Source organism: Venturia canescens, chromosome 7, assembly GCF_019457755.1.
Source record: "Venturia canescens isolate UGA chromosome 7, ASM1945775v1, whole genome shotgun sequence".
Taxonomy (NCBI): Eukaryota; Metazoa; Arthropoda; class Insecta; order Hymenoptera; family Ichneumonidae; genus Venturia; species Venturia canescens.
In genome coordinates this window covers 11,323,449-11,350,659 of record NC_057427.1, presented here as the reverse complement: position 1 = coordinate 11,350,659, position 27,211 = coordinate 11,323,449, and the positions used below count along the sequence as shown (strand labels likewise).

Genomic DNA, 27,211 nt, shown 5'->3' with positions numbered 1-27,211 from the left:
TTGTCTCATTTTTATCGAAATTCCAAGCTAAAGCGCAGGGGTACGCGACAATGATATTTAGTCGAGTTGTAAAATCAACTCTGCACAGAAATTCTTCGTTTTTATTCCATGGCGAATTTCATAATAATTTGGGGTGACGTTGTTGAATTGAAAAATAAGGAGAAAAAAAATTGAAAATCCAGTCAGTTTAAATTGGCGGCTGTGACGAGGCCGGAAGCTTTTTTATCCTTTTTCCCTTTTCCTTCTGTTTCATCGTCAGTAGCACCACGTCAGGCCTATTGGTCGGTTCGCGCTCTCCCGTTTTTTTTACTTAATCGTCGATCATCGTTTTCAATGAGAAAGACTCATAAAAAAAAAGCTTTCAACAGCTTAGGCGGAATCGCGGAGAAATATAATCGTTAATCCGAGTGCGCGAGTGTGTGATCCAGGTGTGATCAATGAAAACCAGTGACAAATAAAAGAAGAGTTCGTTTCTAACGTAACCGAAGTGGTTTTTAAAATGATAGTCTTGTAGATAGGATGAGGCTCTGTGTTTCATGCGTCTATTGGACCCTCCTCCTCGTCTCCGTTGTTTCCAGGTTAGATTACGATTGCTTCCTTTTTTAGTCTTCTCTGTTCCCTCTCGTTCATCAATATTTTGACAGATCTGTCAAATGTTGTTAAATACGCGCTTGCCGAATGAATCATTTCATAACCTCTCGCAATTCACGCTTTTTCGTTGCTTCCGTACTGACAAGATAATGCTGTAATCAGCGAAAATAATAATATACCGAAATCTACTTAATTTCTTCAGAAAAATATATTGATCATATCAAATTATTGGTTTAATTACCAAACTCCCACGAAAATTGGCCATGAAATGGATTAACGAAATTCACAATACAACTACTGTCTTAAGATAATTGTTTATTTGGTATTATGCCATTCATCTGCATCCAGAAAAAGATGAAATATTTTTGGATTATTACACAAAAAGTAAAAACAGTAAAATAAAGCATAAAACGGCATTCAAATATTTTTTGTATTTCAATTGACTTTTTATCGCTCCAATTTCAGTTGTTTGTTGTTTCTAATCGTTGCCTCCGAGAGTACTCATACTTCCAACAAACCAAGAGGCATCAGCCAAGAAGAGAGTATCCAGTTAGAAAATGTTGTCAAAGAGGTCAATGATGCTCGTTCGGAGTCTGTGGATAATAAAATTCCTGATGTACGTGCGAGGCCAACCGTGAAAACAGAAAAACAACATCTTCATCCAGTGGTAATATGAAAATACAAAACAAAAACATTCCGTAAAATTAACTCACATTCATGTGAATCTTTCAAAAAATTATATAAAACAAAAAACCTAGAAAATTTTAACCCGGGTGTGTTGAAATAATTGGTTCCAAAAATCACATGTTCACACGCAAGTGCAAAATATTTGTCTGAGCCAAAACAGTTGAACTATGATAGCGATATGCATACATAAACAACGCACTCCTCGCTGCGACTGGAATTGCTCGAACTTTTTGCAATGCTGGACAAAAATTTCGTTTTTACAGGTCCTTGTCCATCGATGGATAGAGTTTGAGAGTTCAAATCAAAAACATGTTTAACAAAACACAAAAAATCTTCTAATAGTGACAAAGTTTATGCGGACTAATTTTCTTTTTTTTGTCATTGGAAAGGAAAGCGATGGGGGACCGTCGGGTCACAGCACATCCAAAAAGGAGTCCAAGAGCGAACATAATCTCAATGTTCTCAAGCAGAGTCTAACACCACAGCCGAATTTTTCACAAGGGTGAGTCCGCACTGTTTCCTCGTGTATTTTTACCAAAATAACAGTTTTCAATGACTAACTTTTTTGAGATACACGACCTCGAAAACTGTTTGAAAGTTGTTGATATACAAGACCAATTTTTTTTCCAAGGACACATTATTGTTCATCCAGAAGTATCGAATCCATGAAAATTGCTCTCCTAAGCGATCTCTGAATGATTCACACAGTTTGAACCATCGTTAACGAGCAATATTTTTTAACTATGTAGAAACTGTGTTAGATATGAAATTCGCTTTGGTAGAGTCAAAAATTGAGATGAGAAACATTTCAGGCTCGTGTATCGATCCACGTTTCAATAGTTGATCACCACAAGAGTTCGGCTCCATTAAAAATGGAGCTCCAAATATGGGGGAGGGTGAAGTCTTCAATATTGACTTTCGTTTCTTCGCTTATTCAATAAGAAATAGGACAGGCAGGTGAGCGGTGAATGTGACAGTTGTTCCTTTATGTTGTGACTCGAGTTCAGGCAAGTGAGTTAGGCAATGAAGATAAGGAAAACGAAAAGTACAAAAAGAGTCATCTTCCTTACAATAGCTCAAATATTCTGTTTTTCTTTCTCCCCAGCTGCAAAATAATCTCGCCTTTCGTTCGAGGTGATTTTATTTTTGAAAATGAACTTCGTTTATGGATTTCAATGATTCCTCTTATCTTTGCCTCTTTCAAAGTCCAGAATCATTTGGCGCCAACGCAGCTTTGTCACTGCAAACGAAAAGGAATTTACTTTATCTCGCACACTCGTGTATTCAATATTTCTAGATACGTGCATGCGGTCGAGACGCTTCAACGTGGTTTCATTGACCGGATTGATGAAGCGCTTCGCCAGCGAATATGTGCACTCGGAGGATCGCTCTTTTCAAACGCGTCACTGATACGCTCTGATTGATAAACGCAACGATACAATGTATTGGAATGTTACGGAGATTAAAAATAAATTGGAGATCGCTTGAGAACACGATTCGATGTGCCTGAATATAGAAATTACTGACTTTCTGTTCTCATTTTTCGTCACAAACTGAACGTTAATTTTTGTCCTCCTTCTTTTTTCTTTTATCGAAATTCGATAAATTTACGGTCATGTTCGCACACATTTTTATGACAGAATACGTCGTCCACGGGTATCATCAACATAAAATAGTTCCGCGTTTCGTAAAGAAGTTGCGAATAGCGGTGTCGTTAATAATTCATGTTAACAAATGTCGGTGGGGATCACAGTACAAAAAACAGTTAAAGATATACGAATGCGTCATTACGCACACGATCTCCGATAACGCGAACGTAAGAACCTTTCAAAATCGGCCACGTATACGCGATAGCGCCAGGGACACTTTTTTTTCTGGCAATAAATATACAGCCAGAAATTACTTGGATTACTAGGTTCAACTGAAAACGGGGATTTTTATTAACCGACTCCTGGACACCCAAAACGTCCTTGAGCAATATTTTGGGGGTTTTTACCCAGCGAATGTGAGTCGAATTTATCGGAAAATCAACGACGAAACAATTTTTCTTTTTATTGAGACGAAGAGGAGAAACTTTTGATGAATATTCGTCTTCGATCGTATTTTTTTCATTTTGCATTCGCTATTTTATTTGAAGAGTTTGAAACTTCTTTGACAATCCAACTCCTGAGGAAACGCTTGAAAAATATCTGCCCAATTCTTCTCAGTTATTATCTTCAACTCTCTTTTCGTTATCTTTATTGCTCACTTAGGCACGAATATTGGCTCTTATTTTGACGATGGAAAAAATCGTTGGTTCGTCAAAAGTCAGGAGGTTTCAGGCCACTAATTTTGTTCTTCTTTTTCCTCCAGAAACGTTAAATTCGTATTGTTCGAAACGTATTTCTCGAACCTTTTATATTTCGTACAGCCTCTTGTCGCGTTATCCAATTTTTCTATAAAATTCTTTCAACAACTTGAAATTTAAAAATAAAAATGAAACGAGTCATGCTGGAACGAGACGTTTTGAGGAAAAACGAACTCGCGTATTGTGCAATTGATTCTTCGATGTTTGGACCATTTTCAGTCTCGACAGACATTTTCGTAAAATTGACAACGGGGAAAACGCACTGGATCTGGAGAAAACTTGAGAAAAGCGGCGATGATTCACAGTCTATGGAATCGCGTGCCATCGCTATCTGCTCGGAATGCATTTCTCGAGCTCACGAGCTCGCGGTCGGCGTTGCATCATTTCTTTTCCACGCGGTATTAACCGTCAGGCTGTTTTCCTTATTATACGAGCGATTATTATTATCGTTGTTGTGATTATTGGAGTGACGCAATTGAAACTACGGTGATCCACATAGAGAATCTTTTTTCTGGTCTCTGGAAAGTAGGGCTTCGGTTGCAGTTGCTTTTAAGGCTGAATTGACTCGCTCCTTTTCGTCGCAATATTGTGACTCGTGGTTCGTTAACTGTTCTTAATCGTTGGCCAACGATAATGAGGAAAAACTCGTTTTTCAGATAACGCTGATCGCTGAGAGAAAAACATTATTGGCACGGTAACAGTCGCAGGGGATTTCAATCGAAGAATTTTTCCTTCAAGTCGCTCAAAATTCCGAGAAAGTTCAATATTTTTTTGGGAACGTCAGAGGGACAAAAATATAACGAAAAATCGAAGGTTTTCATTCGAACGTCTCAAGAAAATTTAGCGCCAAAAAAAGAGTTTCCATTTCGTTTCAACGTCGAAAGTGGGACGCGCCAATCGCAAAGTCTCGCGATGTTTTATCGCGCGTTTGAGCGCGGACACGCAGCTTCGATGTGTTTCGTGGGGACGTTAGAATCAGATCGGAGGTTTCTCCCGCTGAATCGCCCGTTTGGGATTAATACGGACGGCGTGCTCCAAGTACGTACACACGTGTCGTGCGATTCGCATTTTTCTCGTTCTTCAGAGTCCCTCTCGCGATCGACCGCGCCTTACCGAGACCTCGGGGTCCGAGCAAACTCGGCTGCGAACTCTTTTCACTCGTTTTTTTCGAATTTCAATTGCTTTTTACGGGCTTTTCCAATCGCACCGTGTGCCGATTCAATTCTGGAGTGACTCAAACGGCCTTTTAACCTCTGAATCGGAGCTCCCGTTTTAACGATCTCGAAAATCCTTCGCTGACACTCAAGTGTGTCCATCGAAGCTTTTAACCAGCTTCGATATTCGTTTGATGCTTCCCCTCAAACGGAGCAACTTTTCAAGGCTCAATTTACGTCGAATTGGCGTCGTTTTTGCTGAGCAGCACTCCCCATCTTTCGTACGATATTTCCTCATCGATTTCAGCTACGAAATATCTAGAAAAAGCAGCCTCAGAATATGAATTCTTTACTATTTCCTGCTCCATACGAATATTTCGGATGAATTTGCTAGAAAAATTTTCTATCTTTTCTAGCACCGCTGTTCTATTCGCCATTCTATTACATTTCACCAAAGTGCATGGTAATTTTGACGCCGAAAGCAGTTCTCTCAAATTTTACTATGCACGACAGGCAAAATTTATGTCTGTGATATTCTTACATCGAACGATCTATCGATATCCGAATGTCACTCGTGTCTTTGGCGAAATGTTAAAAATTGGTGAATCGGACTGGACAAATTGCTTGAAATTTTACTATGTGCCACCGGTTTATTTTCAAGTTTATACTCGCAACGCCTCGTATAATTGGCGGGCGCATGAATTTTGCTACGTTATTGAGGCACAATTCAGTGCGGTAAAAGGGAAAATACGAAACTACGTAATTTTTTGTATAGCACAGAGAAACGACTGCTATGTTATCTCCTAAATTTTCATCAAATCATTTCATTATTTACTATGTTTTTGATAAAAATTCGCTCGGTGTTAATTTTTGATATATAGTACAGCGCGTTATTTACTATGAACTGTGGCAATGGTTGTCCAAAATTTTACATTATTTGGCACACTCTGTAGCGATTATTATTATAATATCGACGTGGTCCAACGTTACTATAAAAACATAGTAATTTTGCTATAAAAGTCTCTCCGTGCACGAGATTTCAGACATTCTTCGTCGCTTTTCGCATTTCTTACGGCAATCTTTTTCACCCTTTCTCGTGTCAATTCACCTTCTGAGGCTCTTTCTTAAAGATATTTCACAGCTGAAATCGACGTCGAAATATCGTACTCAACAAAAGATGTAGAAAAACGAAAAAAAGATGAAAAACCTGCGGGAAGAAATCTGGAAAGCGGAATGTCTGAAATGTCGTGAAGCAAGAGCGAGTAAAAACGAGCCACAAACGCGAATAAATCTCGAAGGATTAAGCGGCTGTTTGGGGGAACAGTGCTGGTGCGGCCGTTGGGCGAGTTGGCGCTCTGGAATTTAGTCTCTAATAATAGCGAGGTCCTGACGCAGGGTGTAGAGCGAGCCGCGAGTGTCTATTTTCTCGTTGGTATCCGGTCACTGTCTCGGCCGCAATTGCGACTCGGGAGCACGTGTTACATATGTAATTGATAAGGAAAAAGCGGAGAAAAAGCGAAGGGGAAGTTGGCATCTCTGGACACGCGACGAGGCGAGTCGCGCGTTAAAAGGAAATTTAGCATCCGTAATTAACGCTGCGGTCGGTCTCGATTACTTGAATTATTGATAAGCTCGCGCCGATAAAACTAAAGAGAGCAATTAATGGCGCTTAAGTGTCAAATGGACGTCACGCGTTTCGTCTTTTCTCTTTCCACTCGAAAGATACGATTGAACGAAGCGAGAATACTCGTAACCGATACGTACGTCGAATCAATTAAATCTCGCCGATAAAACGAGCGCGTAGTATTCTATTTTTACATCCCTCCTCCTCCTCCCCTCTCCCTATTTCACGGCTGTAATTTGCGTGTATTTTGACACGTATAAAAAGAATACGCGGCGCGGAGACAAGGCTTCGTCTAATCTTCGCAATAACAAGCGTATGTAATTACTTCTGGCATGAAACAGGCTCTGCTTTATACACCGGACGACCTCAGACGCTAGCGAAAGTCTCGAGGCCTTGCATCGTTCGATTCTAGCGCACACAATACGCCAAGTATACGCTGGCAGTGATCTAAATGCATTTTTCATCGATCGTCCAACTTTTCGTCCTTTTTTCACTTCTTCGGGGCCAAAGGCCCCGCGCAGGCGTCTGTGTGAACTTTTTAAACTGGAATTCCTCGCTGGTCATCACTGTCAAGGCTTTTGGGTTTCGGTTAAGTTCGTATAGTGATCCTCCGATAGAAATGAATCGCGATGACAGAGGGAGGTTACTATTTTTAAATGATTGGCTGAGGATGACGGTGACGAATGATTCCGAGAGTGCAAGTTGCAATAACGCGACGTAAGGCCAGTGTCAGTCACCTCGGCGGGGCGCGCGTCTATCTTCTGTTTTTTTCTTCCTTCTCTGCTCGTGACGTCGAACACTCGAAGGATCGCTTGCCTCTTGAGACTCTCCGGCTTCATTTTTCCTCGAGCCTGCTCTCCTTCCGGTGCAGACTTATTGCATTTACACGCTCCGAGGTCACAGACTCGCGGCTGTAAATTATTCTGATCGCGTGTGTCTGCGCGTGTGTGTGAACTTGGTCTCTCGACTTCTTTCTTCATCCACGCGCTCGAGGCCAATGTTCAAGGGTCGCTGATTTGCCCGGTTTCCCCTGCAATGGGACTCCCGTTTCTGGCGTTGATGCTTCCTCAAGTAAAATTATGTGTGAAAAGATAATTGCGGCTCGCGCGGGATGGAATTCTCGGTGCGGAAAAGCGTCTCGCGATTTCCAATCCATTTCTACTTTCCGCTCTCAATCCAAGCTTCCTCGTTTTTACGGAGATCCAACTCGATGCCCAATTTTCACTTGTTTCCACCGATGGCGCGTTGGAAAAAAGCGGGGAATGTCAAAGTCGAGACTGTTACGATCGCTCACCCGATGAGCGATCGCACGTGTCGCCTGCCACGTGGAAAATTCTAGCGCTGAGAAGACCCGAGTATTTCCCATTTCTCGCTGTTGCTGAATTCCGATAAGCTCGTGAAAGTCCACTCGAATGCGTGCCTGCGAGGCCTCTTGCATATTTAATTCCAGATTCCGACGTCTAGGTCACGGGGAAGCCTTTCCTCAAAACTCCGTCTCTCGCCGCACCGTGTGCTGTAAGACTTTGAACTCGTTACCGCGAACAGAATCAGAATTTTCAAAAAATCCATTTTTTTATTGCATTTTTCAAAGGTATACATTATTAAAAGCATCCTACGAAAATTTGATAAAGTTCTGAGCAGTCTGAGTGAACTTTTGAGCGACGTTTACGCGGCTGTCTGAGCGCGCTAATACGCACCGTGTCTCCAGTGCGGTTTAAACGCGTTTTTCTCAAAACTACCAAAGTTTTACCGCGTATTTTTTTTTTTACTATGGCTGTACCTCATATTATAAGAATTTCGAAATTCTGAGTGGAACTTTTTTTCCAAAAAACGACGAAAAAAAACGTGCTTTTTCGTAGTTTTTTGAAAAATGGCCTGCACTTTGGGAATTTTTTAAAAATCGTATGACGTGCACTATTATAGCCTTTTTTTGGACCTGTCTTCTCCCCCATTTATTTGTACGAAAACTGAGTAAAATAAATATAAAAAGAATCATTTCGCGTATTTTAAGAGTGTGTTTTCGAGGCCAACACTTTTTATATTCATATTTATAGTTTATACCGCTCAAAAAAGTTCGTAAAAATGGTCTTTTTTATTGTCCCACTAATTAGGGTAGATCCTAAATCGATTTTCTACCAGTTTTATTTATCGCGAAATTCAATCGTTTTCCCCATCGAGTCGTGTCAGCGGAAACGCGGGAGCTTGAGAAAGATCGCAGATGCCGCCGACGCGGTTTTCTCCCTCTAACGAGGTGGCCCGATTACTCAATCAATATTTTTCAGCTGCAGTATCGTCGCGGAATCGTCGTAAATTCTTGATGACACGCTGAAAGATTTCTCGCGCGCGTCCGATAAGCCTCGAGTTTATTGAATTTTGACACAGTTCACGGCTAGCGAGTCTCCTCTTTCGTTTGGCTCGCGCCCCTTCCGCTTTATTTATACGCTGTCGGAGAGTCACTTCGCTGTCTCTGGTAATTGAATGATAGAGGGAAGAAAGATGCGGTTGGGCGCAGAGGCAGGAAAAGGGAGCGACGGGGGTGCGAGAGAGACACAAATTTGTGCAGTATTTAACCTGGCGCCGGCTTATTCGGGTGTCGGATGTTTGGCGGACTGCCCGAACAGCGACGTTCCTCGTCGGATGACCGATCGGAGCGTGCACGCATTCGGCAAGGAAAGCGGCTCTGCGGAAAAAGCATTTTCCAGCAAACTTCCTTCAAAGTTTCTCTCGATTCCTGGGAACTTTTTAATGCATTGGTCGATGCTCAGAGCTCATCGTCGCCACATTTTTCTGCGATCTGCGAGGAGGCGAGCCTTCGTCGGACGAAAATTCCCTTGAACACAACGACGACCCAGATTACGCTGCGTCCAGCACTTCAGCCAGCCAATTTCCCTGTGGAGAAACAACCAACGAAGTTCGACGCGAATGTTTCTTATCTCGCCAAGAGTCGATCGACTCTCGGCTTTCCTACCAGCTCCGCTCCGTTCCTTCGCACGGGAAACGATCGACCGGCTCAAAAGACGCGAACGCTGCGACGACTTTCTTATGCTGAATCATTACCTGCTGCCACTAGTCGCTGCACAGCGCCAATCAATTCGAAATACAGTTCGATCCAGTTGAATAAAACATGGAGATTCCGTCATTTCAATTTCTCGAACTTATCTCTCCGTTTCCCAGTCAAAATAACCGGTACGAATGGTGACCCTGATGCGCCAGCCGACCGTCAATCTTCCCTGCTCGCTGTGACAGTAAACTCGACGTCCGAAGGAATGCTCGCGAGCAACTCTCAGACGGCCGAGAACTGCGTCGCTTCTCCAGTTCGTTCGTACTTGGTCATCGATTTTACATCGCCTGGCTCATCCCAATTAATCGGTTAATCGGACGCTGGATGACAGTACGAAAGCCCCGAAAGCTCCTCGCCATTGGTTTGGAGTAAAAACTGAAATTCTTTGCTCTTTTACCATTTTCCGAAAGTTCTCCGTCTCTGCGGAACAAGCCAACTCACGTTGGCTCATTCCAGTCTCACTTCCTTGGAACTAGAAAACTGGATGTCTGGAGTCGAGTTCGAATTTCAAGGAGTCGAAAGCACTCGAGTCAGAATCGTAGAAGCCAATGCAGCTGTAGAGAAACCTGAGGATTCGCGTCCCACGTCGATTCAACGGGGAAGAAATTGCTCGCCGGGTCCAGGTCAGAAGCGAGCATCGATTTCGAGCCCCAGGACACGCGGCCATCGGAAAGACCCCCCGAAATAGTTGACTCGAACTCCAGCTACTGGAATTGCCTCCGCGAGTACGACGCTGAAGTTTCCAACGTTGGAGTCCAACGAAATGATCGAAAAAAAACTCTTAAATAATACCAGTAATTCTCCTATTTTGTTCCCTGCCAAATTTGCGATTCGTAGTTTTTCAAGCTGCACCAACGATTCGTGAAATAAAAAATTTGGTGAATTAAAAACGTTTTTTTCGTTCATTTCGTTGGGCTCCAACGTTGCGGGAACTTCAGCGTCGTCTCCGAGTGTGTTGATCGCAGCAACAACGTAGGTCAAAATATTCACTGTCCGGACGAGCAGCCGGTTGACCAATGAGAAGGAGGGGCGAGAGGAGCAGAAAATTGATCTGATTGGCGTGAAAATTGATTGGAAAAGCTGGCGCTTTCAATGCGGCTCTGCAGACCCGTCGCGTGGCTGCGCTTCGTCTCTCAGCGCATCGGCTCGCCTTCGAAGAGAGTTGTCTCGTGTTCTTCGGCTGTATCTCCGGGGCAAAGCGATAGTCGCTCGGCCAAGTCTCGAGTGATGTTTCACGTGTCGACGAAACACGTTCACCGGTGTCTATCGCGCGCATTCTCTCTCTCTCTGTCTCTCTCTCTCTCCATCGACACTTCCGTCTCCCTCGCGCTCGAGCACCGGCAAACTTTTTGTCCTGCCATGCACAGCTCTAGAACGCGGAGTTCTCAGTCATCGTTCTCGCGTTCATCGACGCGGATGCCGAACGCGCCGGCGTACAACGGCCTTGTACACACGCCACTTTTCTCGCTTACGTGCTGCGCTCGTCAGTCTTCGAAATCGCAGCTCCGAGTCCACCGCTCCCCGAGGCGCTTCGGGAACCGTGAAAAAATGTTTCGCTCGACCTTGTCACCGGGCTTCGTCGACGTTCGGTCAATTTCTTACGGACAACGCCGCTCATGAACCGCGGAACTCGTCGCGCCAGTGGCTTCGTGACGTTCCGTGACATTGCGGATTCGAAGCATCTGTGAACTCCCGATGCCTCTGACGCTTCTTACGAAATGGGCTGAAACTGCAGACTCGAAACGCCCCGCAGTGCTCGAATCCCGCTAAAAACGACTCAAACGTTTTAAACGCTTCGCTTACTTTTGGGGCTTGACGAGCCCAATCGATGCTCGAGGACATTTCGACGTTCGTTCCAACCCAGACTGCATGGGCGTATCGCGTTCTCGTTGCTCTTTCACTACGCACCTGTCAGTTAACCGGTGCTGCTGCATCTCGCGTCATTTTCCGTGGCGATTTCCTCGTGCTTTTTTTCACCAATAATACGACTACTGTGTCCGCGATAATCTCTGTCAAATTTTCGGAAAAGATTCACCAAATTTTCGAACGAACCGACGATGTTCGTAGGTCTTTGGAGCAGAGCGGCTCTCAGTTTACAGTCATCATTAGTGTTCCTTTATTTCGTTATTTTTTTTCAAAAGTGATCGATACAAATCGTATATACATTGTTCACACTTTTATTTGTAATACTCGAACATGGTTTCTTGCGCTTTGGCTCGTATCAAAATGTGGCAGGTTGTGGCAGCGCGAAATTGACGGAGTTTTGAAAACCGCGGCCGCGATTGACTGACAGTTGGACAAGTCCACGTGGCAACAATTCCGATGGTTTTTATTCCCTAACTTGTTCAAAGTTCGTTGTAAGAGTTTGCTGAATTTTATGGGCAGTTTGTAAAACAATCGAGCTGCGTTTGCTCGGTAACAAATTCATGAAGTTTCTATGACTATTTTTCATCGATCGATTCTTCGGGCCGAAGCTCTGTAGCGGGTGGAAAAAATGGGGAGGAAAGAAGTATCTCGAATTTGGTAAATCGTAAAAAAAGATAACGAAACGATGAAATAACCTGGGAGGTTAGGGGTGAGAAACAATTCGTTGGCTTCGTTAGTGGCGAGTGCTTCCCGGGCATTGTCAGCATCCATGGAGGCCTGATAACGAAAATAAATAATAAAAAGTCGAAATTTCGAGAGCGTTTTGCCCCCCTGTTTGGCGATCCCTCGTTTCTTCCCACTCGTTATTCTTCTTCCTCCTCTTTGCTGATGAAATACATTTCAATCGCGAAGAAGACGCTCGCCAAGATCGCGAAAACTCCGCTGGCCAACATCTGGTTGAGGTATTGATCGTGGTATCGGGATATGTAATTGTTTTGGAAGTTTTTGTAATCGTATATGAGCACGACACCGGCCGCGAAGCAGAGAATTGCGCCGAGCCTCGAAAACATTAGAGACTGAAAGAAGAAAACCCCTTAAAGAGTCTTTCCCAAGGATCAGTATTTCCACAGCTACTTTCTCCCTTTTACTCACTATTTTCGGGCCCGTTCGCTCGCCGTACAAATAGCAGATTACGAATATCGCGTTGATCAAGATGTACCCCCCGACGGCGATGTAAATCAGTCCCGCGTGGTTGAAGTTTCCTTGCATCCGATTGTTGAAGGGGTCGACGATGAGGCCGACGGAAACGACGCACATCACCTGTTGCAACAAAAGTGATCGATTGATTAATCGAAAATGGAGGAACGAGCGAGTTTCCTCCATTTCTTCGGGGGCACGTCGTCGAATTCCTCGAAGCAATATGTTGCGCGCCGGTCTATAAAATTTCATTCCCGAATCTCGTGACTTACTAGTTGTATGAGTTTGCAGAAAAATGGTGCCTCTTTGAGGAATTTTTTCAACTTGGGCGAGCCACTGGCCGCTTCGCCTGATTCCTCGCCCATTTTGAATATCGAAAAAGTTGGGCACTAGCTCGCGCACACAGAAACACGAACGACGAAGGATCCGATTCGAGCCGATCGAGGGTGAAAAACACTCGCGCGAGCTTCCACGCTCTTCGAAGTAATAAGATTTTTATGGTAGTTCGCCTGGAAGGAAACTGACGAGTGAGAAGTTTCCGAGCTGCGGAGAAGGAGCTCGTCCTCCTCGCCGTCGTCGTTTATGGTATCGTGTATTCTCCCCACTTCGCTCCCATCAGACGCCTAAGTGCACTTAATTTACAATTGGTATAATTCTTGACCACTCGACCTCTCTGCTTCGACGTGACTAACTTCGAATCGAGAAAATCTTCCTTACCGTTTTCTCAGTTTCGTTTTTTCTCTCTCAAACTCCCTTGAACTCTGTCACAGGTTTCAATATTGACGCTTGTTGCCCTTTCATTTCGTAAGCTCCAGTCGTTTACTTCGCTATTCGCAGTATCAATCAACCCCAATTTTTACGTATGCATCAGCCTCTTCCTATTCGAGAACGAGAAATCTCTAAATTGGCTACAGCGCATTCCAGATTTTAATGGAGATTGGCTCAAAAGACAACTGGAAATTGTTCGTTCCTCAAGCTCAGCGTGCTCGTCCCACCGCGCGCTTGTTCGCTCCCTTCGTTTGTTTGTTTTTTTTTTTTTAAATCATTTCCCTCGATTCGTAGTCTCCTCCCGTTGGAATTCGTGCTCCGGGGAAGCTGAAAAAAAGGTTTGATTCTGCGCTGTCCAGGAATGAGAAAAAGACGTGGAAGAATTGAAAACTTGATCCCTCGGTGCAAACGACGGTTTTCCTTCTGTGTTTGTGCGCTCTGAAAATGCGATTCGTCATCGCAACAAATGTTGCTATCTATTTCTGTCGTATGAGAAGTACGCAGAGTGATTTGCGAGCGAATTGGGACGATAAGTCGCGCGAGGAAGATCCAATGAGATGCGTTACGGTACACACTCGTAACCTCCCACGTGCGTTACGCGACAGGCCCCATTGTCGTTTCCATCGCGCGTCGCGGTCATCCGGAGGCTAATTAAACCTCCACTCGCGCGGCTCCTTCCGAATTCGCTGAGACGCGAGCGCGCGAGGCTGCGCGACGATATCACGCAGCGTGACAGCATACTCGCGCCGAGGCTCCCGCGTGTATGGGCTAATTTATTGTAAATTGAACGTGGGCCGAGAGTTTATGGGAAAAATATCGGCGTTAATTGTGGCCAATGCTAAATAAGCGCTCTCCTAAGAAGAGCTTCAAATTTTTCCAAGTTTTTTTATGAAACAATCGATCAAAGTACAGTTCGACCGTTCGATAATGTGAGCGGTGAAGCTCCAATTTTTTTCGCGGTGAATGAAAGTCCCCCGATTACGATGAGCACAGTTTCGGGGGGCCTCCTACGGGGCTAAATTTTGATTTACTTCATTTACAATTTTACGGGAGAACTGACAATAATATTAATTGTGAAAAAGTTGCACGGTGTTCGAGCTTCGGAAAAGTTTCTACCGTGAAGAAAATTTATCGCAGATTCCGTTTCTTTAAATAAAAACATCACGCCTACGAAACTTTTAAGAAAGAAAATATATGAATAAACTTTAGTGAGACTGGCTCACGGGCTTCGCTTTATTTTAACGAATTGACCATTCCTTTTTATTCCCGGTGCCGTTACACCGATGTAAACTTCCTTTCGCCCAATAAAAATGTTCCCTAGGTTAATGTCTATCTAAAGTGTCGGACTCGGTCATTAACTAGTCGAGTCGAAGTATAAATTTGATCTTTCATGATGTTTTTAAAGCATTTTATTACATTCTCGTGATAAAACTATTCTCAATGTAAATGTTCAATAATTTTATTAATAATTTCGACTTGAATTTAATCAGCATAAAGTAGTTGCTTATTTGACTAGTCATAGAACGGCCGAACTACTTTAATTTATCGTTTTTATTCTATTATTAAAACATCGACGAAATATCGATTTCCGAAAGACAGAAAACAGTCCGCTTTCGCGGTTATTTGTCGATCGGTAAATTTATTGTCGTTGCAGGCGATTCGAAGCGGCGGTGGAGCTCGAGTCTTATCTCCTCGGGCACGCGTTTCATATCTTCAGTAGGAAAGAGTTGGCGCGAGTGATAAAAAAATAAACATTTGTGACGATTGAGCCCGAAAGAGAAATAAAAATTGTCTGTTCGCGGATGATGAAACGTTTCGAAACTTTAGCAAGGTCGTTCGAGTCGCGGTGGGATTTTCAGTATAGCGTGGGAGAATTCGTTTCCGGATAAACGATTTCGATCACTAGTAGTAGTCGGAACTCGCGTCGCGCATTCGTTTCCTGCGAGAAGCTCGGGCGACAAAATCGTTGATTTATTATCTCCTCGGATGTTGGTCACGCGATAGTTTCCGAGATGAATCGTGAAAGCTCTAAGACGATCTCGAGGCTTCTAGTATCGAGTGCGGTGGCTTTCACTCCTTAACGAACCGGCCGACTCGAATCGCGCACAGCGAGCCGGCGCGCACGCCGCAGCTTCGAATAACTCGGTCACTTGTCCGCGAGTTTTCGATTTCCCCTCGTTCCTTCATCGAGCGAATAGCATTTGAATCGTTGCCGTGCGTACTACGCGTTGGCTCTTCCATTATCGAGCACTGTAAATTTATTCGTCAACTCGTTTAATTATCGCTTCGGGCCGGGCGGCGCGTCGCGATAGAGGAAAAACGAGCTGAGCGGTTTGTCCGCGATTCGCGTGGGTTTAATGCAGCGTTTCCGGCCAGCTACGGCGCTCCAGACCCATCGACGTTGTTCCATTATTCTTTTGTTTTTTCATTTGCTACACGCTAATGACCTTCCGCGTGTTAAATTCACTTCCCCCCCGCCCCTTTCTCGCACTCCCATTTTTTATCAAAATCGTTCGTTTTTTCCCGTGCAAACCCACGAAAACTCCGGCATTCGATCGATCGAATGGCACGAGATAGGATCGAGGCTACTTCGCGCCTTAAATGCAGAAACTTTAGAACGCGCGAGCACCCACGGGGCACTGGCTCTTTCGAAAAAATTCGAGAGAAAAAACCTCGCTCTGGTTTAAGAGACCGTAAAGTTTCGTTCGCAAAAACGGACACTAATTTACGGGCTTTCAACAACCTTTTCTATCTTTCGCTGCTCCGGGGGGACACGCGCGATAAATTTTCTCTCGCCCTCGTGACGTGCTCTGCACAGGATCGAGTTTATCTCGCAGCAGGCAGATTTCATTGTCCCATCGCGGGCCTGCTCGCGCAGGTACACTTGTGAAATTTACACTCGCAATTATTACGGAGGTGGTTGAAGAGCGAGAGAGAGAGAGAGAAAGAGGAAAAAATGATTATTTCATCGGTCACCGCATTGAGAAGTAATCCGGCGAAGGCAGCTGCTCTCAGAGCTTATAAATTCACGCCCACGCAGTCAACGTTTAATGACGAGAATTCATGGGGGTAGGGTGGCTCGTAGGCTGCATAAAAATGCACATAAATGTGGCTCGGGATTGCTCAAGCTGCACCCAGGAAATGCTTCAGATAGCCGCGCGTGTGTCGGTGGGTTGAAACGCACGCGTGAAAGTTCCCTTCAGCGAGGACCGGCGTACGCGCACGCCGAGACTTTTTCCCTCGTTAAATCTAAGCGAGGCTCCTTTTTCAGGGCTTTATTGTAAACCGATCCATCGCTCATAGTTACTGCTCTCAGAAATTTCTCTCCGTGCGCACGGATTTGCCATTTTTACGATCGCCGCGCGACACAATCGCGTCCAAACTCAACGTTTCACCTCGCTCTTCCTCCCGCCCCCGCCACTTCAATTTTCATCGATATTTATTTACCAGTTGCGGAAAAGAAAGCACTTTACTTTCACGATAGTTTTGCCACTGGAGAACGAAACGCTGCAGCTCGAGATCGGACCTTCCATCCCGCGATGATTTACGATTGTACACTTTCTACCACGATCTTTGAGCCGACAGGTCATTAGTGCCACGAACCGGTCAAGCAACTCGAGACCAACTCTCAACTCAACTTTGGCAATAAACGGATACAATGATCGTTCAAAAACACTCATTTTCGAGAGGCAAATCCGCTCAGACTACGCGCTACGCCGCGGCTCGGATGCCCCGCTCGCCCTCGCGACCTTCAATTTCTCAGCGATTCCAAGTCGATCGCCTCTCGTTTTAATTGCCACCGGGAAAACTAGTTCGTTTGAAAAAAAACCGTAGAAAGAGAGAGAGAGCTCGAGAATCGGGATTGACCCCCAAAAAACAATGTTTTTGTAGGCGATTGGCTAAGATTGTCCAGCACGAGAATCCGGTTGACAACCCGACGAAAAATCATTGATGAATTGGCAAAAATTGTTCCGTGATACTCGCAATTATCCCGCGATCAAAAACAGAGTGACGCTGTGATAAGAAAAAGAGAGTGAGAAGTAAAATGGTAGACGCGATGTGGATGAACTCGAGTGTTGACGCTGAAAGAAAATCGTGGAAAAGAAACCTCGGAAATTGGACGAGGAGAGCGTCGTCGTGACGATGTCAAGTGGCGCTGAGAGGCTCGAGGTCGTTGATGCTCCAATTTGTCCAATTTCCTGGATGGAGGATACAGCCCCGAGGTTAACCTCGCCCAGGCATCTCTTCCAAGCTGCGCTTCTCTATCTCACGGTTTTGGCAGCTTTTTGGTGCGTTCCTGTGTGCCTTTATCACCGGTGAGACACTCGTAGATGCCAAAAGATTTACATTCCCAACGTCAATATATTTTATCGACGGACGAATTCACTGGCAGTTGAACAATCTCCATTTTTATATTCGGTTTAACACTCGATCTCTGGGGACTCGGTGATGAAAAATTATCAAAGAATTATTCGTCCGGCCGACTTATTCGTCGCCTCAATTCACCGTGGCTCAGGACTTTTATCGAGTTAATTAACAGCTTCAATCGAAATGAACTAACGCCGTTGCAACTCCCGAAAGCTTCTCGGAATTATCGAATTAAATAATATTTCATTTTGCTTCTGAAATGCCTTTTCGTTCCAGGATAGAAATAATTTGAGAATCTTCCGCTCGAACAAACAAAACGAGCGAAACTTTAATTCTATTTCAGTAACGCTGCTTTACCTGTAAAAATGTCGACCCGCGAGAACCAGGCTGGGAATTAAAATCCACTTCGTTCGATGCGCCCAAACAATAGTTTTAATTCCCAATTTTTCGATATCCAAAGTTGAGCGAAAGTACTTTTTCGGCGTTATTGGAAAGTCAGAATAACGCCTTCCGGCTCGGACCGGCATACTTCAGTGTCGTAATATCAATAGAACGATAAATTCAGCATTTTGCATTACGAGTAAAAAGTCTTTACGTACTTTCTGTTCTCAGGATATCAGAAACAGGTCAGGCAGTGGTTTTGACTCTCGTGGACACGGCAGCCGCCGAGTTGCAAAGTTTGGCCGAGCCTCGATTGTCGTCAGACATCCGTTCGAGGTCACTGCCAAAAAATGTGACCCTGAGGACGACGACGACGACGACCGGGCCGATTCCTGCGACGACGACGACAACGACGTTGAACAGCCTGAAGCACGAGCAATCGACGGAACAAACGGCGAAAACGAGCTCCGGGCCCCCGCCCGTTGTTCCATTAGCCACCGAGACACCGAGCAACGCTACAAAAACTTTGTCCGCCCTCCAAGACGAAGCGGCTTCCACCCAAGCTGCTGCTCGAGAAGGAAATGACTCGAAAGACGAAGTTGTTGTCGTCAGAGCCGAACAAAAGTCCCCCGACGAAACGGCCCACCGGAAACCAGAGGAGACTCAGGAGGACGAAACGAAGGACGAAACTCCAAAACCCGATGAGAACTTGACTCCAGCTCCGGAACTGGACGATGGGGCAGCCAGGGCCAAACTCGTCGGTGGAAGCAGCGACGAATCCGCAGCTGTCATATTGGACGGCCTCGTCGCTTCCGGGTCCACCGACCATCATCACGAAGACATACCTTCCTTCAGCGAATGGGCACAAAAGAGGTTGGAGGAAGCTGAGAAGAAAAAAAGTAACTAATTCTTCCTCTCTCTTGTCGGACCACGTCCCAGTTTAATCTCCCTAGAAACTGCAGCGTCGCTACCCAACGAGTTTCCCTTTTTTCGTTCACTCGACTATAAAGAAAATTGGGCAAATTTTCATTTCAACTAGTTTCAAATAACTCAGTGACAATCTCGGTTAGTGAATTTTAGAGAATTTCCCTAAGGAGGTTCGAAATCATCTCGTGGAAAAATTATTTTCCAACTTTGCACAATAACATTTTTTAAACAGGAAGCTTAAGACAGTATTAAACTTCCGGCGGAATATGCCGAAGGTTCGTCCTCTAGAAATTGAGATATTTATTGTTGGAGTCCGCAATTTTTTGACAGCTTCCATAAGAGCACGTGTCAAACTTGTCATTTTCAACAATGAATGTCTCGATTCACCCAGAATCAAGCGCTGTTCAAGAAGATTCACACAAATTTTCAATTCGTTAACTTGGAATAATAAAATCTAATGTATTTTTCGTGTGCTATCCTACATTATTTATCGCTTGAACTTAAGATTTAAAATTATTTTTAAAAATATAGGAGACTAAAAAAAAAAAATAATTTCCCTTTCTGCTAGACTGGGAAATCATTGTAACTTAAAAAATTCTTTCTCTTCAGTAGCAATGAGTAAGATAGTTGATGAATTGTTGTACGCGTAATTGGTTGCCTTGAATGGCAGTCGGGTTGGATTAAATTGAGGAAAGTTGTTGTTCCAGCTCACCCAAACGCTTCGATACAGAATCCCGGAGGTCCAGGCCGGGGTTTGGGTGGAATGAAGATGCGTTCGAAGAATTACGCCTCGCCGGACTGCGGGGCGAAAATAGTAGCGGTGAATCCGGAGGCCCGGAGCGCCCGAAGCGTGTTGGTATCGACTCGAGACGAGTACATGTTGAATCCGTGCACGTCGAGGGTGTGGTTCGTGGTGGAACTGTGCGAGGCGATACAGGCGAAGAAAATCGAGTTGGCGAATTTCGAGCTGTTCAGTTCGTCCCCGAAGGATTTTTCGGTTCACGTTAGCGATCGTTTTCCAACCCGTGAATGGAGTCCCGTCGGACAATTCGCTGCCAAGGATCAACGGGACATTCAGAGTTTTTCACTGAGTCCCCAGCTGTTTGGCAAGTTCATAAAGGTCGAGTTACACTCGCATTACGGCTCGGAACACTTTTGCCCGATTTCGTTGTTTCGAGCCTACGGGACTAGCGAGTTTGAAGTCTTGGAAACCGAAACGGATCATCAGGAGAGCGAGGAGGACGAGAATAACGAGGATGAGGACGAGGACGAAGCTTTGGATTCGGAGGCCGGAGCCGAGACTAGAAATTTGTTCGGCAGTGCTCGCGACGTCGTCATACGCATCGTGAAAAAGGCTGCTGAGGTGCTCGTGAAAACTGGAGACCCGAGCAACAACAACATCACGAAGATTCAGGAAAGCATTGAGGGTAGCATAACTGGTAACTCGTTCGCGACGTGCATGACACCGAGATACACGATAAACTGTGCCAATTGTACGGATGATCGATTCGCCGCGGTATTCGAGTTGTTGAATTGTCGGGCTCGCCACCTCGACAACATTCTGCGTAACGCATTCGTAAACGCGTCGCTACGAACCGGTGAAGTGTGTTCCTCTTACGGTTTCGACGGAGCGAAGCTTCCCGATTCGAAGTACAACTTCTCGAATTCAACTCGCGAAGGGATCAACGTCGAAACTGCAAAAAGAACATTTTCTCCGGCTCGTCATGCACCCTTGAACTTTCTCGTCTCGATTTATTCCCCGGAATATATACTGGCGCTCTGTAACGTTATCGCGACGAAAGAAAGGCGATTCGTTCTCAATTCGAGCTACGAATTGACCGGTAATTTGTCGGTCAATTCCTCGACGAGAATTGACACGAACGCCGGAAAATTAGAAGCCCTCGAACCCAATGGACAACCAAGAATCGTCACCACATCGACCTGCCAGTTGGACGTCGATGGAAATTCCTGTCAAAGTAGTCTCGCCAGCAGGGAAACTAAAGTCACTAAGATTCGAAGCTCAAGCTCCAGTGAGCAAGCTGCTTCGAGCTCGACGAGCCCTGAAACCACGTCGACCAAATCGGACAGTCTCGCCTCTCAAATAAAACCCACGAAAGCGCTTAGCCGGGAAGATATCCGGAAAGAATCCTCCGTCCCGATCCTCGAGCCCAGCAAAGATCCGAATGAAGAAAGCATCCTACCGGAAGTCTTGACCACGCCGTCACCTGCGCTAAACGTCGCCACGGCTACCACAAGAATCATCGAAGAACCAGCCTCTCCTCAAACTTCTCTCGAACCCACGACACAAATTCTCACTACCCTCGTCGCTCCTCCTTCAACCTCAACCAGTCGAACCTCTCCAGATCTCAACTCCCCCAACCAAGATAACACTCACGAGAATGCTTCAACTATGAAACAGGATAATCCTGATCAAGACACGAAACCATCCGGCAAAACCGAGAACGGCGAACAAGAGGCCAAATCAATTGCCCAAGATCAAATGAGCTTGGACAGCATCTTCTCCGATCTCAAGGACCTTGAAGCTGACGGTACGAGCATTCATGGAAACGCTAATCACAATGCTAATGTTGTTGCCCAACCTACCGCGAGTACCACTCCGCAACAGAAGGAATCCGTGTTTCTTAGACTCTCCAACAGAATAAAGGTTCGCAGAAGTAATATTTTATCCTTTTCCATGTTCCATGTTCTTTCGTGAATTATAGATTTGATAAAAATCAATTTTTCACTTGTACAAAACTTGAATTTCTGAGATCTTCAATATCTTTGTCCAAGTTGTATCGCTCAGTTTTCTAGTTCACCTGTTTTAAGGCCAAATGGGAACAGATTAATTGCTCAATTATCCAAATATTGAAACGTTTTTCGATGCTGCAGCCTAAGATTTTGAAAAAGGATGATAATTTTTGCTCATTTTACAAGATTGGTACGTGATTGTGATTCGTCTCAATAATGTGAAAAAAAAATGTTCATCCACTCCACGACCCTCTACAATTTTTTCAAGCAAAGTTAAAAGTCCGGAACATGGTAAATTGGCAACGAATAAAACATTTGTTTGAACTCGTTTCAGGCTTTGGAGCGGAACATGTCACTGAGCGGCCAATATCTCGAGGAGCTGTCAAAGCGTTACAAGAAGCAAGTAGAAGAAATGCAACGTTCGTTGGAGCGTGCGACGAGCGCGATGGGCGAAGAATCACGAAAGGGTGAGGAGCGTGATCTGCGACGGATCGAGGAGATAACAGCACTCCGGGACGAAATAACAAGTTTAACGGAATCGATGGAGATTTTGTTGTCCGACCGTAACAGCTGGCGAAGCAAATTATCGAGCGTTTGTCAACATTTTGCCCTGGTAGTTGTGGAAATAATTGTTTTCATGTTGGTCGTGTCGTATTGTCGACGCAACAGTGAGTTCGAAGACGTCGAAGAGGGTGGTGTTTCGATGGAGAATGAAGTAGAGCGACGTCGAAGCGCCGGTGCGATGTCGACGTGCGGAGGAACGGGAGGAAAAAAGTCGAAAAAACGAAGACCGAGTGAAATCGCATCGCGAATTGGTGGCACATACAAAGAGCTCATGATAGACGAGCGTTCTAACCACGAGACTAAAAAGGAGAGAAAAAAACGACGTAAGAGAGAGTTAAACGGTAGAACGGTGAATGGGGAGACGAGGAAAGAGGCGAGTCTCGAGGACAATGTACCCGGAGGCACGGCATTACCCTCGAGAAGATCATCCTCCACGGAGCCGATGTCTTCGCACGCGAAGCAATTGGAACTTCGTAACACGCGAAGAAGGCCCGATTCCGCCCCGGAATATTCGGGTCTGTGGATCGATCGTACTTCCATTATCGAGACGTCGGTGCTGGATGAAAACCTCGAAGACAACGATGAACCAATGTTGGAAACGAAAAATAAGCGTCGCTCGCTCATCGAAGAGATGAGCGCACTTAATTTTTCCTCCGAAAGTCCCATCGTGGAAAACAGAGAGCAGGAAAAAAGCACGGGCTTGTCCTTGTTCCGAGGTGGCGGTTTCCTCAAAGCAGCCAAATTGTCATCTCCCTCGTTCATGAAAACTGCCCTGGGCTCAAGAAGCAAAAGACTCGGGAAAGCAGCCAAACGTGATAACAATCCACAATTAAGGTCTGATAACTGGGAATGGTATTCGAGAAATTCCAGTAATAGATCCGACAGCGGGAGCCCCTCGGGCATGCCCATCGATCACTTCGATTCGATCAGCAACGGCCAGGAGGACAACTCTGCGACAAAAAACGGCCACCATCGTGGCACGAGCAACGAATCGGAAAGTGGCAGCTCAACTACAACGCCAAGTACGAAACAAGAGAAAAAAGTGGGACTCGGTATTAGAAAAATGGTGAGAAAATTTTTCTGATTGAAGTAGATTCGTTTATTGAATTTCGAAGAAACAAAAAATACGTCACACTATTAAAAAGACGAGTAAATAGTGACGTCACAGACACGCGCGTACGACACGACTGCGATATTAGTCGTAATCCTATGAAACTGCTCGATTTTTCAATGATACTTTTCCCAAATATCTTACTAAATCGAGCACGTTTACGACGACGAGAACTTTTAATGAAATTCTCGATAAAATCAGGCTGCGTGATACTGGAGCCAGAATTTATCCACGGATGTACGAAGATTATGGAAAATTCCAAGATTCCGGGCTTAGTTTTAATGGATATCCCCGCATATCCAGGAACTTGGCTGAAAACTCCAGGTAACTGGAGATCTGTGTGGTTTCTTTTACTTTTTATCACGGCCTCTATTCAGCTTTCAAAAAAGTTTTGTACCTTACTAAGATTAAAAAGACTTTTGTAGTGACTTCGGACAACATTTAGAGCATTTGTAACCGGTACAGGTGGGGTAAAACGGGTTAAGCAAAAGCATTTTTCGTCTCTTACTGGAAGAATGATTTCGTTTGGCTCGGTTCACCGCACGAATAGTGAATTGTAACATCGGCGAAGGACGATTTGTTGAATTTCGAAAATGCTTTGTAGTTTTTGACTCGCAACGTTTTATGCAGTTTGTTCGGCTTGATTTTGCAACAGTCTTTTTTTCAAGATCCTCCGCTCGAAACTCGGAGCTTCATTATTCACATTTTTTGGAGCTAAACTCGGCAAAAGAAAACGAAAATCGCTTGTTACTCAAAGCGAGGTGAGGTTGCCCGAAATATAAAACGATATTGGCACTGTTGAAAATTCATTGACTATGTAAAGCTTCAGCTTTTCAATAACGATTTATTTTAAACGAAAAAAAAGTTGGTGGCGAAGTTGATAAAAATGCAGAGTAATGTCAGCGATCGTGGACTCACACGATCTCTCTAGACTCTTCTATCGACACGAATAACCAAAGACGCGGTCGCGATGAACGTTTAGAAATCAAAATTTGTCGAAGCCTCAGGGCTTAAAAAAAACGTGACGAGGTAGTCATTAGAAAAATAATCGAATAATTATTAATTAACCTTAACAAGATCGTACGATACGTTTGTAAAAGTTAGAGTCAACGCAACAGTTTCGAGTAAATTGTGAACCGATTTATTTTTTATTTTCTTTCCTTAAAAAAATATTTATATTTATAATGAACACACAATCGAGGAGCATGAAACCACAATTTACGGTCTTCCTATCGCTAATTGAACGCACAATCCTCAAATTCTGGTTAGCAAAGGAAATATTGTGTCTCGTATTTCGTTTTCTCTTTCCAACACCCTTTGTTTAAAACATATTTCGAGGATGACGAATCTCGTAAAAAAAAGCCACGAATTACTTGCTTGTTGTTTCATTATGTTTTCGCTTTCTCACTATTTTCAATCGTTTTTTTATCTTCATAATTTTTAATTATTTCAATTTTTCAAACCTATTTATTTCCTTTCGCAATTTGTTTGGTGAACAGTGTGACGGGAGAAAGACTTTGGGAGTGCTCGATCTTCGCCATAGACGACGCCTCGTTGCGTTGTAAAAGTCAGAAGACCGCGAAAGTGCTGAGAAAAGAAAAAAAGAGAGGGAGAGACTCGAGGAGCAAACACGGAAAAGTTGATAAAAAAAAAAAAAAAAAACAACAAAAAAAGAGGAAAATAAACGAATAATTAAAAAATTAAAAAACACGCTGTGATAAAACGCTGCTGCGGATATGAAGCACGCAACCGAGAAAGTGTACTACTGGTTTTATGAAACCGGGCAGGGGAAAGGGAGTAAGGAATTGTCCTATTACTTAATGTGCATTTAAAAGACGATTTAACAAACGAATCAATGATTCGGACGAAGAAATAAAAGAGTGATTTGATAACGATCGATTTAAATGATAAATCGACAACTCGACGATACAAATATCGGCTCATACGAGTCTTGTAAGATTCATCAAGTGTGTGAACTATTGTAATGATATGTATAGCTTTAGAAAATGAAAAATAATGACTATACAGAAATAAGAATATTGCTAGGCGTTATTGTTACAAATCATGATCGAACGAATGTTCCGTCGTGATAAATCGCCATCGTCATTGTCACCGTATATATTTTTCGTTGCTTAGGTCCATGTATCATCTAAGCTTTCATTGTCAGTACGTCGAGTATTTAGGTGATCGCTGAGTCAATTGTAAAAAAAAAAAAATCATAATAAAACGAAACGAAAATTTCGAAAGCAATCGGTCATTGAGAATTAAAAATCGTGATCGTTGTCAAATAGTCAAGATAATTGTAAATTATCTTGTGTAATTTACAATTATCTTGTGTCTAAAAGAATTTTCACTTTTCTTCTCAACATCAAAGTTTTGCAGGATTGTTCAACTTTTATTCCGGCATGTGAAACGCCTAGCAAATAGAATTCGTGGAAATTGTAAAATAAACAAAAGTTGAATTTCAGGCATTAGTTATTTTTGGATTTTATCTGAAGAATCGAGTTTCCTACGATTTCTCTTATTTTTTATCCTTTTCAATATTCCGCGAGAATACAGAATTGAAATTCGGTCGAACAGTTTCGTAACTCGCGTCAGAACGAAAGATGTAATTAATCAAATATTTTCTCGAATTATTCATTCAGCATTATTTTTGTTACAAAGTTTTTTTTTATTGAAATTTTCAGCGACACCGACGGTTCTGTACATTTCACGACCCTGTGGAATGGGAAAGAGTTTTAGCACATTTTCACCACGCTTTTGTACGAACTAATAAATTTTTTGTCATCCAAGCCGGTCAAACGATGCGATTGATTCTTGGCCTTGAAAAACTTAAATTTATGCTACTGGCCGAAATCGGGGCAACTTTTTCCAATCCTCGGCAGTATTAGTCGCCTCAGTATTTATACGAGTTTGATTTTGAAGAAATCCATGAGGATTGTTAAGAGTTTTGATGGCTGATGAACGACCGACGACCTTAATCATTTTTTATTCGATGCACAGATCAAAAATCGAAATTTTTATTTCCAAGTACGTTGAACGTACCCCCCCGTAGATGGATGCAATTCCATATCATCAAAAGTCCTCCTGTCGTACGTAGTTACACGTGAATTAATCGAAATTACAAATAAAAATTAAGCAAAAAGAAAAAATCGAATAGAACGTCGTGCATGTGTGTACAAGTGCGAATTTTGAGCTCAGTTGTTGCTCTCGAATCTGAGAAAGGGAGTCTCGCCCAATATGCTGGCAATAAAGCGAGAAACACTGAAAACAGAAAACAATTGTTACATGTATATTATGAATATATATGAATATATAAATATAGATGATCGTAGCAATGAAAAAGACGCGTACTGCACGAAAACTGTAAAATATTTATCAAGAATTAAGGCTGTTTACTTAGTTAACGATGAATACTCGACGTTTCTTCGAATATTTGCACTGTTCTTTAAGGATGTATAGGGATTTCATGAAATGCTATTAAAAATTCATGAACATTTGATTGCCCATCACCTTTTATAGGGTATAGTTGAATACGAAATATTTAAAATTGTACACAAATAAACAGCATCGAAGAGTTTTAGCTACGAATGTATTCGTTCGACTTTATTTTTGAAGTGTTAATGCGTTGGTTTTCGTTTATCGATCGTATCGAATTATCCCCGTCACTCCAATACATCCTTAAAATCCACTGCGTTCATTTGTATATTTACGAAATATTAAATATGTAGATACAAAAAAAGTGGGAGAGAAAAAGAGAATGCATTATTTGTACCACCGTTTTCGCTTCGATCATTATTCACTGTTTATAATA

General features: G+C 43.6%; 2 protein-coding genes across 11 annotated transcripts; one reads left to right on the top strand and one right to left on the bottom strand.

Moving 5' to 3' along the window:
- The first annotated feature begins 10 nt into the window (after positions 1-10).
- Positions 11-26,988, top strand: LOC122412991 (SUN domain-containing ossification factor). 10 transcript variants are annotated; one of them, XR_006261470.1, is made up of 8 exons: positions 12-578; positions 1,057-1,258; positions 1,668-1,780; positions 18,276-18,943; positions 19,679-21,636; positions 22,057-23,352; positions 23,599-23,721; positions 24,897-26,988. XR_006261470.1 is itself a non-coding variant. In XM_043423038.1 (7 exons), the coding sequence occupies exons 1-7, from the start codon at positions 520-522 to the stop codon at positions 24,960-24,962; spliced, it is 4,362 nt and encodes a 1,453-aa protein (XP_043278973.1). In that variant the 5' UTR covers positions 11-519; the 3' UTR covers positions 24,963-26,988. The 10 variants fall into 10 exon arrangements, 8 of the variants coding, with proteins under 8 accessions (XP_043278973.1, XP_043278975.1, XP_043278974.1 ...); XR_006261469.1 differs by having other exon boundaries at positions 11-578; positions 22,057-23,721; XM_043423038.1 differs by lacking the exon at positions 23,599-23,721 and having other exon boundaries at positions 11-578.
- LOC122412995 (uncharacterized) lies at positions 11,557-13,086 on the bottom strand. The gene is made up of 3 exons (XM_043423051.1): positions 12,800-13,086; positions 12,483-12,650; positions 11,557-12,406 (listed from the first exon to the last, which is right to left on the bottom strand). Exons 1-3 carry the CDS (start codon positions 12,890-12,892, stop codon positions 12,194-12,196), a joined length of 474 nt encoding a protein of 157 aa, XP_043278986.1. The 5' UTR covers positions 12,893-13,086; the 3' UTR covers positions 11,557-12,193.
- Positions 26,989-27,211: the final 223 nt, after the last annotated feature.